This window comes from Panulirus ornatus, chromosome 57, assembly GCF_036320965.1.
Source record: "Panulirus ornatus isolate Po-2019 chromosome 57, ASM3632096v1, whole genome shotgun sequence".
Taxonomy (NCBI): Eukaryota; Metazoa; Arthropoda; class Malacostraca; order Decapoda; family Palinuridae; genus Panulirus; species Panulirus ornatus.
Genome location: NC_092280.1, coordinates 16,262,398 through 16,278,756, shown reverse-complemented (window position 1 = coordinate 16,278,756; position 16,359 = coordinate 16,262,398). Strand labels below are relative to the sequence as shown.

General features: G+C 44.6%; 1 protein-coding gene across 1 annotated transcript in view; it reads right to left on the bottom strand.

Annotated features, from left to right (window-relative positions):
* LOC139766186 (voltage-dependent T-type calcium channel subunit alpha-1G-like) overlaps window positions 1–8,937 on the bottom strand; it is a 1,124,919-nt gene extending 1,115,982 nt beyond the window's left edge. Inside the window, exons 1-2 of the mRNA XM_071694457.1 lie at window positions 8,832–8,937; window positions 4,909–5,042 (exon numbers count right to left, since the gene is read on the bottom strand). Coding sequence (XP_071550558.1) covers window positions 4,909–5,042; window positions 8,832–8,924 — 227 coding nt within the window. The 5' untranslated portion in view covers window positions 8,925–8,937. The remainder of the gene's footprint in view (window positions 1–4,908; window positions 5,043–8,831) is intronic.
* Between the last annotated feature and the right edge of the window lie 7,422 nt (window positions 8,938–16,359).

The window sequence follows — 16,359 nt, the reverse complement described above, 5'->3', positions numbered from 1 at the left end:
ACTTAGAAAAGCAAATGGATTTGTGTGTAGCATTTATGGATCTGGAGAAGGCATATGATAGAGTTGATAGAGATGCTCTGTGGAAGGTATTAAGAATATATGGTGTGGGAGGCAAGTTGTTAGAAGCAGTGAAAAGTTTTTATCGAGGATGTAAGGCATGTGTACGTGTAGGAAGAGACTAAAGTGATTGGTTCTCAGTGAATGTAGGTTTGCGGCAGGGGTGTGTGATGTCTCCATGGTTGTTTAATTTGTTTATGGATGGGGCTGTTAGGAAGGTGAATGCAAGAGTTTTGGAAAGAGGGTTAAGTATGAAGTCTGTTGTGGATGAGAGAGCTTGGGAAGTGAGTCAGTTGTTGTTTGCTGATGATACAGCGCTGGTGGCGGATTCATGTGAGAAACTGCAGAAGCTGGTGACTGAGTTTGGTAAAGTGTGTGAAAGAAGAAAGTTAAGAGTAAATGTGAATAAGAGCAAAGTTATTAGGTACAGTAGGGTTGAGGGTCAAGTCAATTGGGAGGTAAGTTTGAATGGAGAAAAACTGGAGGAAGTAAAGTGTTTTAGATATCTGGGAGTGGATCTGGCAGCGGATGGAACCATGGAAGCGGATGTGGATCATAGGGTGGGGGAGGGGGCGAAAATTCTGGGAGCCTTGAAGAATGTGTGGAAGTCGAGAACATTATCTCGGAAAGCAAAAATGGGTATGTTTGAAGGAATAGTGGTTCCAACAATGTTGTATGGTTGCGAGGCGTGGGCTATGGATAATATTTCTTTTCTTTTCTTTCAAACTATTCGCCATTTCCCGCGTTAGCAAGGTAGAGTTAAGAACAGAGGACTGGGCCTCTGCGGGAACATCCTCACCTGGCCCCCTTCTCTGTTCCTTCTTTTGCAAAAAAAAAAAAGAGGGGAGGATTTCCAGCCCCTCACTCCCTCCCCTTTTAGTCGCCTTCTACGACACGGAGATAGGGGAGAAAGAATACTTCCCACGTATTCCCTGCGTGTCGTATATATATATATATATATATATATATATATATATATATATATATATATATATATATAGGGAGCGGGGGGCTGGAAATCCTCCCCTCTCATTTTTTTTTAAATTTTCCAAAAGAAGGAACAGAGAAGGGGGCCATATGAGGATATTCCCTCAAAGGCCCAGTCCTCTGTTCTTAACGCTACCTCGCTAATGCGGGAAATGGCGAATAGTATGAAAAAAAAAAAAAAAAATATATATATATATATATATATATATATATATATATATATATATATATATCCCTAGGGATAGTAGAGAAAGAAAACTTCCTACGCATTCCCCACGTGTCCTAGAAGGCGACTAAAGGGAACGGGAGTGGGGGGCTAGAAACCCCTCCCTCCTTGTATATTAACTTTCTAAAAGGGGAAACGGGAGGAGTTGTCGCGAGGAGAGAGCTCATCCTCTTCGAAGGCTCAGATTGGAGTGTCTAAATGTATGTGGATGTAACCAAGATGAGAAAAAAAGGAGAGATAGGTACTATGTTTGCGGAAAGGAACCTGGATGTTTTGGCTCCTAGTGAAACGAAGCTCTGGGGTAAAGGAGAAGAGTGGTCTGGGAATGTTTTGGGATTCAAGTTAGGGGTTGTTGACAAGAGCAAGGGAAGGAGTAGTACCACTCCTGAAACAGGATTGGTGGGAGTATGTGATAGAGTGTAAGAAAGTAAACTCTAGATTGATATGGGTAATACTGAAAGTGGATGGAGAGAGATGGGTGATTACTGGTGCCTATGCACCTGGGCATAAGAAAGATCATGAGAGGCAAGCGTTTTGGGAACAGCTGAGTGAGTGTGTTAGTAGTTTGGATGCACGAGACAGGGTTATAGTGATGGGTGATTTGAATTCAATGGTGGCAGTTGAGGGAATAATTAGTGTATATGGGGTGCTCAGTGTTGTAAATGGAAATAGTGAAGAGCTTGGAGATTTATGTGCTGAAAAAGGACTGGTGATTGGGAATACCTGGTTTAAAAAAAGATATATATATAGTTATACGTATGTAAGTAGGAGAGATGGTCAGAGAGTGTTATTGGATTACGTGTTAATTGATAGGCGTGTGAAAGAGACTTCTGGATGTTAATGTGTTGAGAGGTGCAACTGGATGGAATGTCTGATCATTATCTTGTGGAGATGAAGGTCAAGATTTGTAGAGGCTTTCAGAAAAGAAGAGAATGTTGGGGTGAAGAGAGTGGTGAGAGTAAGTGAGCTTAGGAAGGAGACTTGTGTGAGGAAGTACCAGGAGAGACTGAGTACAGAATGGAAAAAGGTGAGAACAAAGGACGTAAGAGGAGTGGGGGAGGAATGGGATGTATTTAGGGAAGCAGTGTTGCTTGCGCAAAAGATGCTTGTGGCATGAAAAGCATAGGAGGTGGGCAGATTAGAAAGGGTAGCGAGTGGAGGGATGAAGAAGTAATATTATTAGTGAGAGAAAAGAGAGAGGCATTTGGACGATTTTTGCAGGGAAATAATGCAAATGACTGGGAGATGTATAAAAGTAAGAAGCTGGAGGTCAAGAGAAATGTGCAAGAGGTGAAAAAGAGGGCAAATGAGAGTTGGGTGAGAGAGTATCATTAAATTTTAGGGAGAATAAAAAGATATTTTGGAAGGAGGTAAATAAAGTGCGTAAGACAAGGGAACAAATGGGAACTTCAGTGAAGGGGGCTAATGGGGAGGTGATAACAAGTAGTGGTGATGTGAGATGATGGAGTGAGTATTTTGAAGGTTTGTTGAATGTGTTTGATGATAGAGTGGCAGATATAGGGTGTTTTGGTAGGGGTGGTGTGCAAAGTGTGGGTTAGGGAAAATGATTTGGTAAACAGAGAAGAGGCAGTGAAAGCTTTGCAGAAAATGAAAGCCAGCAAGGTGGCGGGTTTGGATGGTATTGCAGTGGAATTTATTAAAAAGGGGGTGACTGTATTGTTGACTGGTTGGTAAGGTTATTCAAGATATGTATGATTCATGGCGAGGTGCCTGAGGATAGGAGGAATGCTTGCATAGTGCCATTGCACAAAGTCAAAGGGGATAAGAGTGAGTGCTCAAATTACAGAGGTATAAGTTTGTTGGGTATTCCTGGGAAACTATATGGGAGGGTATTGCTTGAGAGGGTGAAGGCATGTACAGAGCATCAGATTGGGGAAGAGCAGTGTGGTTTCAGAAGTGGTAGAGGAAGCGTGGATCAGGTGTTTGCTTTGAAGAATGTATGTTAGAAATACTTAGCAAATGGATTTGTATATAGCATTTATGGATCTGGAGAAGGCATCTGATGGAGTTGATAGAGATGCTCTGTGGAATGTGTCAAGAATATATGGTGTGGGAGGGAATTTGTTAGAAGCAGTGAAAAGTTTTTATCGAGGACGTAAGGCATGTGTACGTGTAGGAAGAGGGGAAAGTGATTGGTTCTCAGTGAATGTAGGTTTGCGGCAGGGGTGTGTGATGTCTCCACGGTTGTTTAATTTGTTTATGGATGGGGTTGTTTGGGAAGTGAATGCAAGAGATTTGGAAAGAGGTGCAAGTATGCAGTCTTTTGAGGATAAGAGAGCTTGGGACGTGAGTCAGTTGTTGTTCGCTGATCATACAGCACTGGTGGCTGATTCATGTGAGAAACTGCAGAAGGTGGTGACTGAGTTTGGTAAAGTGTGTGAAAGAAGAAAGCTGAGAGTAAATGTACACTAGGGTACATTACGGTTGAGGGTCAAGTCAATTGGGAGGTAAGTCTGAATGGAGAAAAACTGGAGGAAGTGAAGTGTTTTAGATATCTGGGAGTGGATTTGGCAGCGGATGGAACCATGGAAGCAGAAGTGAATCATAAGGCGGGGGAGGGGGTGAAAATTCTGGGAGGGTTGAAGAATGTGAGGAAGTCAAGAACATCATCTCGGAAAGCAAAAATGGGTATGTTTGAAGGAATATTGGTTCCAACAATGTTATATGGTTGCGAGGCGTGGGCTATGGATAGAGTTGTGCGGAGGAGGGTGGATGTGCTGGAAATGAGATGTTTGAGGACAATATGTGGTGTGAGGTGGTTTGATCTAGTAAGTAATAATAGGGTAAGGGAGATGTGTGGCAATAAAAAGAGTGTGGTTGAGAAAGCAGAAGAGGGTGTTTTGAAATGGTTTGGTCACATGGAGAGAATGAGTGAGGAAAGATTGACCAAGAGGGTATATGTGTCAGAGGTGGAGGAAACGAGGAAAAGTGGGAGACCAAATTGGAGGTGGAAAGATGGAGTGAAAAAGATTTTGAGTGATCGGGGCCTGAACATGCAGGAGGGTGAAAGGCGTGCAAGGAACAGAGTGAATTGGAACGATGTGGTATACCGGGGTCAACGTGCTGCCAATGGATTGAACCAAGGCATGTGAAGCGTCTGGGGTAAACCATGGAAAGTTCTGTCGGACCTAGATTTGGAAAGGGAGCTGTGGTTTCGGTGCATTATTACATGACAGCTAGAGACTGAGTGTGAACGAATGTGGCCTTTGTTGTCCTTTCCTAGCGCTACTTCCCACACATGAGGGGGGAGGGGGCTGTTATTTCATGTGTGGCGAGGTGTCGATGGGAATTAATAAAGGCAGACCATGAATTATGTACATGTGTATATATGTATATGTCTGTGTGTGTATGTAAGTGTATACGTTGAGATTTATAGGTATGTATATTTGAGAGGGTGGACGTGTATGTATATACATGTGCATGTGGGTGGGTTGGGCCATTCTTTCGTCTGTTTCCTTGCGCTACCTCGCTAACGCGATAGACAGCGACAAAGCAAAATAAATAATATATATATATATATATATATATATATATATATATATATATATATATATATATATATATATATACACACACACACAAGCACAAAGGTGAGAGAGAGAGAGAGATAGACTTACCCAGCAAAGACAATGAAGAGGTCTAATCTATTCCAGGAGTCGGCCATGTAGGAACCCTTGCCAGACCAGCCCATAGCCACCATCTTGATCACCATCTCCACCGCAAAGAAGGCGAAGATGGCGTCATCGAACATCTGCAAGTACGACCAGGGGGTTAATATGTGACATAGCCTGAGTTCTGTGTAACACCAGGTGCGAGCTTTCAGATGTTTCAGCTGGAAAATCTAATGAAATGACTCTCCATACACAAGCTAAACCAGATATACAATCGTTGTGGCCATTTTCAGGTACCATCATACTTAATCTGTCCTAAAGGGCGTAATGGCTACCTTAAGAGTACTTTAAATCATTTTAAAGGTCTAATATGAATATCACATTCATACGTCAAATACATATAAGAAATATTGTCAAAATTATGAATGAACATTTCAACAGCAAGTTTACTTTTGAATAGAACTTAACTATCCTTTCAGGGTCATCTAATATGACCCAGCTGCCTTAATGCCTAAGAAGTAAACTAGCACGACCATACGAGACCCCAACATCCTGGTGATGGCGACCACACAAGACCCCAACATCCTGGTGATGGTGACCATACAAGACTCCAACGTCATGGTGATGGTGACCACGCAATACCCCAACATCCTGGTGATGGTGACCACACAATACCCCAACATCCTGGTGATGGTGACCACACAAGACCCCAACATCCTGGTGATGGTGACCACACAAGACCCCAACATCCTGGTGATGGTGACCACACAAGACCCCAACATCCTGGTGATGGTGACCACACAAGACCCCAACATCCTGGTGATGGTGACCACACAAGACCCCAACATCCTGGTGATGGTGACCACACAAGACCCCAACATCCTGGTGATGGTGACCACACAAGACCCCAACATCCTGGTGATGGTGACCACACAAAACCCCAACATCCTGGTGATGGTGACCACACAAGACCCCAACATCCTGGTGATGGCAACCATACAAAACCCCAACATCCTAGTGACCATAGAAAACCCCAACATCCTAGTGACCATAGAAAACCCCAACATCCTAGTGACCATAGAAAACCCCAACATCCTAGTGACCATACAAAACCCCAACATCCTGGTGACCATACAAAACCCCAACATCCTGGTGACCATACAAAACCCCAACATCCTAGTGACCATATAAAACCCCAACATCCTGGTGACCATACAAAACCCCAACATCCTGGTGACCATACAAAACCCCAACATCCTGGTGACCATACAAAACCCCAACATCCTAGTGACCATAGAAAACCCCAACATCCTAGTGACCATACAAAACCCCAACATCCTGGTGACCATACAAAACCCCAACATCCTGGTGACCATACAAAACCCCAACATCCTGGTGACCATATAAAACCCCAACATCCTAGTGACCATAGAAAACCCCAACATCCTGGTGACCATATAAAACCCCAACATCCTGGTGACCATACAAAACCCCAACATCCTGGTGACCATATAAAACCCCAACATCCTGGTGACCATACAAAACCCCAACATCCTGGTGACCATACAAAACCCCAACATCCTGGTGACCATACAAAACCCCAACATCCTGGTGACCATACAAAACCCCAACATCCTGGTGACCATACAAAACCCCAACATCCTGGTGACCATACAAAACCCCAACATCCTGGTGACCATACAAAACCCCAACATCCTGGTGACCATACAAAACCCCAACATCCTGGTGATGGTGACCACACAAGACCCCAACATCCTGGTGATGGTGACCACACAAGACCCCAACATCCTGGTGATGGTGACCACACAAGACCCCAACATCCTGGTGATGGTGACCACACAAAACCCCAACATCCTGGTGATGGTGACCACACAAGACCCCAACATCCTGGTGATGGCAACCATACAAAACCCCAACATCCTAGTGACCATAGAAAACCCCAACATCCTAGTGACCATAGAAAACCCCAACATCCTGGTGACCATACAAAACCCCAACATCCTGGTGACCATAGAAAACCCCAACATCCTAGTGACCATAGAAAACCCCAACATCCTAGTGACCATAGAAAACCCCAACATCCTGGTGACCATACAAAACCCCAACATCCTAGTGACCATAGAAAACCCCAACATCCTAGTGACCATACAAAACCCCAACATCCTGGTGACCATACAAAACCCCAACATCCTGGTGACCATACAAAACCCCAACATCCTGGTGACCATATAAAACCCCAACATCCTAGTGACCATAGAAAACCCCAACATCCTGGTGACCATATAAAACCCCAACATCCTGGTGACCATACAAAACCCCAACATCCTGGTGACCATACAAAACCCCAACATCCTGGTGACCATATAAAACCCCAACATCCTAGTGACCATAGAAAACCCCAACATCCTGGTGACCATATAAAACCCCAACATCCTGGTGACCATACAAAACCCCAACATCCTGGTGACCATACAAAACCCCAACATCCTGGTGATGGCGAGTTGTGCAACATCGTTACCCACATGCATAGTGTTGACCTGACCTACTGGGATACCAACAGTGACCTCACGTTATCCTTATACTGACCTGGTGATGACGCGGGGTGACCTGTCGTGGGGAGGGGAAGACACCAAGCGACCTGTGAGAGGGGAACAACAGGCAGCATGGGATCTCTACTGACCTGTGATGACCCGGTGTGACCTGTGAGAGGGATGGAGCAGCAGAACCTCGACTGACCCGTGGCAGGGGAGGAATAGCGGGAAAGCGAAGAAATCTATTGACCTGGGATCATCTGGTATGACCTACGAATGGGCAGCAGCGGCTGGTAGCAAAGATCATCTACTGACCTGTCGTGACCCCGAATGACCTGTTTGGAGGGAAGGGGGGGGGTGTGTGGGGTGAGCAAGCAGCTAGGGATCCCTAATTACCAGAAGTGACCTGTGTTAGGGGAAGCGCAGGAGGCAAGGACCTGTAGTGACCTGTGATAGGGAAGCATAATACGGCAGCTTGAGACATGTACTGACCTGTGATGACCCGAAGGGAGAGGGGAGGAGCAGGCAGCACGATAGACCTGGAGAGACCTGAGAGGGGTTAGATTAGGGAGCAGGTACGACCTGTACTGACCTGGAGTGACCTGTGAGAGGGGTTCGTGTAGGTAGGACCCGGACTGACCTGGAGTGACCTGTGAGGGGTTGAAGCAGGGAGCAAGCAAGACCTGGAGTGACCTGTGAGAGGGGTTCGTGCAGGGAGCAGGTAGGACCTGTCCTGACCTGTGAGAGGGGTTCGAGTAGGGAGCAGGTAAGACCTGTACTGACCTGGTATGACCTGTGACAGGGGTTGAAGCAGGCAGCAGGCAAGACCTGTACTGACCTGTGAGAGGGGTTCGTGCAGGGAGGACCTGTACTGACCTGGAGTGACCTGTGAGGGGTTCAAGGAGGGAGCAGGCAAGACCTGAAGTGACCTGTGAGAGGGGTTCATGCAGGTAGGACCTGTACTGACCTGGAGTGACCTGTGAGAGAGGTTCGTGCAGGTAGGACCTGTACTGACCTGTGAGAGGGGTTCGAGCAGGTAGGACCTGTACTGACCTGTGAGAGGGGTTCGTGCAGGCAGGAGCTGGACTGACCTGGAGTGACCTGTGAGAGAGGTTCGTGCAGGTAGGACCTGTACTGACCTGTGAGAGAGGTTCGTGCAGGTAGGACCTGTACTGACCTGTGAGAGGGGTTCGAGCAGGTAGGACCTGTACTGACCTGTGAGAGGGGTTCGTGCAGGCAGGAGCTGGACTGACCTGGAGTGACCTGTGAGAGAGGTTCGTGCAGGTAGGACCTGTACTGACCTGTGAGAGAGGTTCGTGCAGGTAGGACCTGTACTGACCTGTGAGAGGGGTTCGTGCAGGTAGGAGGTGGACTGACCTGGAGGATCTTGCAGCGGTTGGTGTCACAGGTCTCGTCAACGCAGGGCTGGTACATGCCCAGCGTCACACAGTTCAGTAGGATGACAAACATGCTAGCTCGCTCGAACCACTTAAATCACCAGTTAAGGAAAGCCAGACTGAACAATGAGGGACACCAGGTGGTGCGGGGGGGGGGGGGGGGGGGGAACAACATCACGTGGCGAGGGGGGGTAAAATAGACACGCGACATGTGCACGTGGCAGAGGGAACACATGGTATGGTCACGTGGTTAAAGATGCCCAGGCATGACTAAGGTTGCGACGTAGCGAACCATCCTGCTTCCCGTGGCACCACACACACACACACACACACAAATTACGCTGGGTCGACTTTGAACATTTTTGAAATCTGAACTGCACATGATGATCCTTCTCATAAAAAAAATATAAGAGATATCTTCATTCTTAATATTCATTGTAGTTAAGGAGTGCAGCCCTCAGATCCCATGTTGACACAAAGCCACAGAATATAAGAAGAAAAAAGGAAAACGCGTTCTGACGTCACTGCCAACCTAAACAATAAAACCTCTTCGTTTTCTTTCCTGACACCTGATCAGTTTGTGTACCAACGTTCGTTGCAATATATCAATGTATTATAAACTGAAATGTTGTAATATCTCTCGTGTATATGACAAATGAGAGTGTAGTTGGTGGATGTAAACACAGATGGACGAGAACTGTCGTGTTCGAGTCAAAAACGTATACATTGAAGCCTCAGAAGACGCACGACCCTGTGGCCAGCTACGTTACATCATTAAACAGTTCCTTGCCCACCCCTGTGTCCTCACCCACCACCTATACTATCAGTACCTAGTGTGTTGTAGATAACATTGTAGTAACGTATTTTTACACATTTTCCAACAGACGTTCTACGACCTTTTCAGCAACGTTTGACCTTCTGTCCATAAAATGTCTCTATTAACTCAAAAATTAAGACCTAACAAGGTCTTGACTTATTTTTTTAAGTGATACAGTTCAAGGTTATGACTTCCCATAATAGATCAAAATACAGTTATCCTATTGTTGGAGAACTTGGTAAAATTCCTGGAAATCTATTGCCATCTGAGCTTGATGTCTTCAGACACTTATTTTTCTAAAGAGAACCACAAATGCAGTGAAAGACTGTGATGAACGGTTGACAGCCGAGCTAATTATACCATATGGATTAAATCAATATCAAATCTTTCCAAGTCACGAATTAAGGCTCTTGTGAGCCTGGATGAACAGAAAAGTGATAAAGTCATTTGTAAGGTCGGCGACAGCATCTCACATCAAACATAACCCATATAAACAAACACTGAAAGCCTTGGTTGACACGAGTGTAAACCTGGAGGACGTAAGGTGTCATGTGGAGACGGAACACCTGTCAAAGTACAACTAGAAAGATGTACAATGGAGAGGCTGACTAGGAGGCTAGCAAGAAAATTGTTGCTATTGACGAAAGAAAACGCAAAAGACGGAAGTACCACAAAAAATTAAGCAAACATTAGAGAAGAATTCGTCAGCAGAGAGAAGATAAGTCAGACGTTACCTTCTGATGTACAGCCAGGTTCACCTGTGAACCATGACAGTCAGCAATGTACCGATATCATCCACTGACACAGTGTACAATACAGACGACCGAGCTCTCGAGTGTGATCGATGGGGAGGATGTGAGGGCGGGCTGCTGAGGCCTCTGCATCTGCTGTTCTTGAAGACCAACCAACTCATCATAACAAGCGGCAAATTATACGTGGTTGACAAAACTCAACTCCACAGAGCCGAAGCTTCAAGTCGCAAAAATGAGATAGAGACGACCATTGAAAAGAAGCAAAAAGTAAAATCCAGTCAAACGCCCCAGGAATTGCCAGTTTTTTTTTTAACAATATTTGGTTAGGGGCGCGACACCGCTTAATTATACCTAGATAAAGATCTAAACACACTTTTGTTCCTTAATAGGATAAAAAAAACCTTTCCACACTCAGCCATTAGAAATAAAATCAACCAGGCATATAAACATATATATAATCTATATATACTTCATATTCGCCATTTCCTACGTTAACGAGGTAGCGTTAAGAACAGAGGGCCGAGCCTTTGAGGGAATATCCTCACTTGCCACTCCCCGCCCCCCTCAGTTGCTTCTTTTGGAAAAGTAAAAACGGGAGGGTAGGATTTCTAGCCCTCCGCTCCCTCCCCTTTTAATCGCCTATGACCCGCAGGCAATACATGGAAAGTATTCTTTTTCCCTTATCCCCGGGATATATATATATATATATATATATATATATATATATATATATATATATATATATATATATATTGGAAGAAGGTAATTAAAGAGCGTAAGACAAGAGAACAAATGGGAACATCGGAGAAGGGGGCTAATAGGGAGGTAATAAGTAATGGTTATGTGAGAAGGAGATGGAGTGAGTATTTTGAAGGTTTGTTGAATGTGTTAGAGTGGCAGATATAGGGTGTTTTGGTTGAGGTGGTGTGCGAAGTGAGATGGTTACGGAGAATGATTTGGTAAACAGATATGTAGTAAAAGCTTTGCGGAAGATGAAAGCCGGCAAGGCAGCGAGTTTGGATGGTACTGCAGTGGAATTTATCAAAAAAGGGGGTGACTGTGTTGTTGACTGGTTGGTAAGGATATTTAATGTATGTATGACTCATGGTGAGGGGCCTGAGGATTGGCGGAATGCATGCATAGTGCCATTCTACAAAGGCAATGGGAATAGAGGCGAGTGCTCACATTACAGAGGTATAAGTTTGTCGAGTATTCCTGGGAAATCATATGGGAGGGTATTGATTGAGAGGGTGAAGGCATGTACAGAGCATCAGATTGGGGAAGAGCAGTGTGATTTCAGAAGTGGTAGAGGATGTAAGGATCAGGTGTTTGCTTTGAAGAATGTATGTGAGAAATACTTAGAAAGGCAAATGGATTTATATGTAGCATTTATGGATCTGGAGAAGGCATATGATAGAGTTGATAGAGATACTCTGTGGTAGGTATTAAGAATATATGGTGTGGGAGGCAAGTTGCTAGAAGCAGTGAAAAGTTTCTATTGAGGATGTAAGGCATGTGTACGCGTAGGAAGAGAGGAAAGTGGTTTTCAGTGAATGTCGGTTCGCGGCAGGGGTGCGTGATGTCTCCATGGTTGTTTAATTTGTTTATGGATGGGTTTGTTAGGGAGGTGAATGCAAGAGTTTTGGAGAGAGGGCTTGGGAAGCGAGTCAGTTGTTGTTCCTTGATGATACAGCGCTGGTGGCTGATTCGGGTGAGAAACTGCAGAAGCTGCTGACAGTTTGGTAAAGTGTGTGAAAGAGGAAAGCCGAGTGTAAATGTGAATAAGAGCAAGGTTATTAGGTACAGTAGGGTTGAGGGACAAGTCAACTGGGAGGCAAGTTTGAATGAAGAAAAACTGGAGGAAGTGAAGTGTTTTATATATCTGGGAGTGGATTTGGCAGCGGATGGAACCATGGAAGCGGAAGTGAATCATAGGGTGGGTGAGGGGGCGAAAGTTCTGGTTGGATATGTTAGAAATGAGATGTTTGAGGACAATATGTGGTGTGAGGTGGTTTGATCGAGTAAGTAATGAAAAGGTAAGAGAGATGCGTGGTAATAAAAAGTGTGGTTGAGAGAGCAGAAGAGGGTGTTCTGAAATGGTTTGGTCACACGGAGAGAATGAGTGAGGAAAGATTGACAAAGACGATATATGTGTCAGAGGTGGAGGGAACGAGAAGTGGGACACCAAACTGGAGGTGAAAGGATGGAGTGAAAAAGATTTTGAGCGATCGGGGCCTGAACATGCAGGAGGGTGAAAGGCGTGCAAGGAATAGCGTGAACTGGAACGATGTGGTATGCCGGGGTCGACGTGCTATTAATGGATTGAACCAGGGAATGTGAAGCGTCTAGGGTAAACCATGGAAAGTTTTGTGGGGCCTAGATGTGGAAAGGGAGCTGTGGTTTCGGTGCATTATACATAACAGCTAGAGACTGAGTGTGAACGAATGTGAACTTTGTTTTTTCCTAGTGCTACCTCGCGCACATGAGGGGGGAGGGGGTTGTCATTTCATCTGAGGCGGGATGGCGACGAAAATGAATAAAGGCAGACAGTATGAATTATGTACATGTGTATATATGAATATGTCTGTGTATGTATGTATATATATATATATATATATATATATATATATATATATATATATATATATATATATATATATATATATGTATACGTTGAAATGTATAGGTATGTATGTGCATGTGTGGACATGTATGCACGTATATACACATGTGTATGTGAGTGGGTTGGGCCATTCTTTCGAATGTTTCCTTGCGCTACCTCGCTAACGCGGGAGACAGCGACAAAGTATAAATAATATATATATTTATATTTATTCATTTATTTTGCTGTGTCGCTGTCTCCTGCGTTAGCGAGGTAGCGCAAGGAAACAGAGGAAAGAATGGCCCAACCCACCCACATACACATGTATATCCATACACGTCCACACACGCAAATATACATACCTATGCATCTCAACGTATACACATATATATGTATACACACAGACATATACATATATAAACATATACATAATTCATACTGCCTTTATTCATTCCCATCGCCACCTCGCCACACATGAACCCCCCCCCCCCCATGTGCGCGAGGTAGCGCTAGGAAGACAACAAAGGCCCCGCTCGTTTACACTCAGTCTCCAGCTGTCATGTAATAATGCACCGAAACCACACATCCTTTTCCACATTCAAGCCCCACAGAACTTTCCATGGTTTACCCCAGACGCTTCACATGCCCTGGTTCAATCCATTGACAGCACGTCGACCCCGGTATACCACATCGTTCCAATTCACACTATTCCTTGCCCGTCTTTCACCCTTCTGCATGTTCAGGCCCCGATCACTCAAAATCTTTTTCACTCCATCTTTCCACCTCCAATTTGGTCTCCCACTTCTCCTCGTTCCCTCCACCTCTGATACATATATCCTCTTGGTCAATCTTTCCTCACTCATTCTCTCCATGTGACCAAACCATTTCAAAACACCCTCTTCTGCTCTCTCAACCACACACTTTTTGTTACCACACATCTCTCTTACCCTATTATTACTTACTCGATCAAAACATCTCACACCACATAGTCCTCAAACATCTCATTTCAAGCACATCCACCCTCCTCCGCACAACTCTATCCATAGCCCACGCCACGCAACCATACAACATTGTTGGAACCACTATTCCTTCAAACATACCCATTTTTGCTTTCCGAGATAATGTTCTCGACTTCCACACATTCTTCAAGGCTCCCAGAATTTTCGCCCCCTCCCCCACCCTATGATTCACTTCCGCTTCCATGGTTCCATCCACTGCCAAATCCACTCCCAGATATCTAAAACACTTCACTTCCTCCAGTTTTTCTCCATTCAAACTTACCTTCCAATTGACTTGACCCTCAACCCTACTGTACCTAATAACCTTGCTCTTATTCACATTTACTCTTAGCTTTCTTCTTTCACACACTTTACCATACTCAGTCACCAGCATCTACAGTTTCTCACATGAATCAGCCACCAGCGCTGCATCATCAGCGAACAACAACCGACTCACTTCCCAAGCTCTCTCATCCACAACAGAATGCATACTTGCCCCTCTTTCCAAAACCTTTGCATTCACCTCCCTAACAAACCCATCCATAAATAAATTAAAAAACCATGGAGACATCACACACCCCTGCCGCAAAACTACATACACTAAGAACCAATCACTTTCCTCTCTTCCTACACGTACACATGCCTTACATCCTCGATCAAAACTTTTCAGCGCTTCTAACAATTTGCCTCCCACACCATATATTCTTAACACCTTCCACAGAGCATCTCTATCCACCATCATATGCCTTCTCCAGATCCATAAATGCTACATACAAATCCATTTGCTTTTCTAAGTATTTCTCACATACATTCTTCAAAGCAAACACCTGAACCACACACCCTCTACCACTTCTGAAACCACACTGCTCATCCCCAATCTGATGCTCTGTACATGCCTTCACCCTCTCAATCAATACCCTCCCATATAATTTCCCCAGAATACTCAACAAATTCATACCTCTGCCCTATATATATAATATATATATATATATATATATATATATATATATATATACACACACACACACGATTGCCTCTCGCCCTTGCGAGGTTGTCAGAAAAATCAAAGTGGCCTCATTTGTTCTTGGAGTCTTTACCCTCCTGCATAATACGCTGACTTTATCGTCTTGTTTATCACGAGGGGAGAAAAAATGAAAGACGTTGGCGCGATCGTTAAATACATAGTTCGTGATGTGTGTGTGTGTGTGTGTGTGTGTGTGTGGGGAGCACTGGAGGGCAAGTGAGCAGTGAAGGGTCGGTGTTTTCATTGAGGGGATGAAGTGTCTTGAGATTACGTTTCATTCGAGTTTGTTGTGGTGTAGTAGGGATGGGCGGGTGAGATGCGCGCGCAACCTGAGCGAATCCAGGCACATCCACCGGACGCAATGCCTCTCTCCCACCCCTCCACCCCACACTGTAATTTCCGGAGCGACTTTTACGCCGCGCACACAGGCAATACTGCTACATTTATTCAACCATGATTAAATTCCTGGCACGATATAGTCTCCTGGGAAAACTGTCTCGCCAAATATTCCGCATTATGGACCATTCTCGATGAAACAAGACCGCCTGCGTCAACACTTGTATTTTGAAAGACGTTGGCGCGAAAAGTTGACGTTGGTCATCATCATGTATGTATAGTTTGTTTGTGGTGTGTCTATGTGTGGGAACTGTGTTGGGCAACTAAGCAGTAAGTGTTAGGGGTCTTCACTGTGCACGTCCGTTCCGCTGGAGGTTGCTGCAGTAGGCGAAGCGTCCAGCAGAGCGGACCACAGTGAAGACACCCAGGGGAGGAGGGTGTCTCCGGGTGTGAGCCAGTCATCCCACTACCCAACCGGGAGGGGTCTGCATTCCTGGTGGTCTTTGCCAACAGTGACCATCTCTTGTTTATTGACACCTTAATAAATGTAAGATGTTAAAGTGACTATGTCATTCTCCAAACCACACTCCTTACTTTCTCAGGGACTGACATTACGTATTCTATAATGGGTAACTTGCAAAGTCAGACATTAAGCCTCAATACACGAATCAAGAAGAAAAAAAAGTAATAGCGAACAGGTAAGTATCCATATCAACATTACTGCACAAAATTATGAGCAACCACAATAATGAAAATTACACTCGACTTTATCACCACACACACACACACACACACAGCAGCAGCAGCAGCACTATCACTCCTGAAATAGCACTTTGGAAAAACTAAGAATTTAATGAAAGTAATTGCTTCCTCAAAAGAAAAATATAAAGACACAAAAGGATTGCAATTATCGTTTGGTACATCCATTGAATCCTGTGTCAGGTGTGGTTTGGGTGATATAGTTTTTCCGATGGTCTTT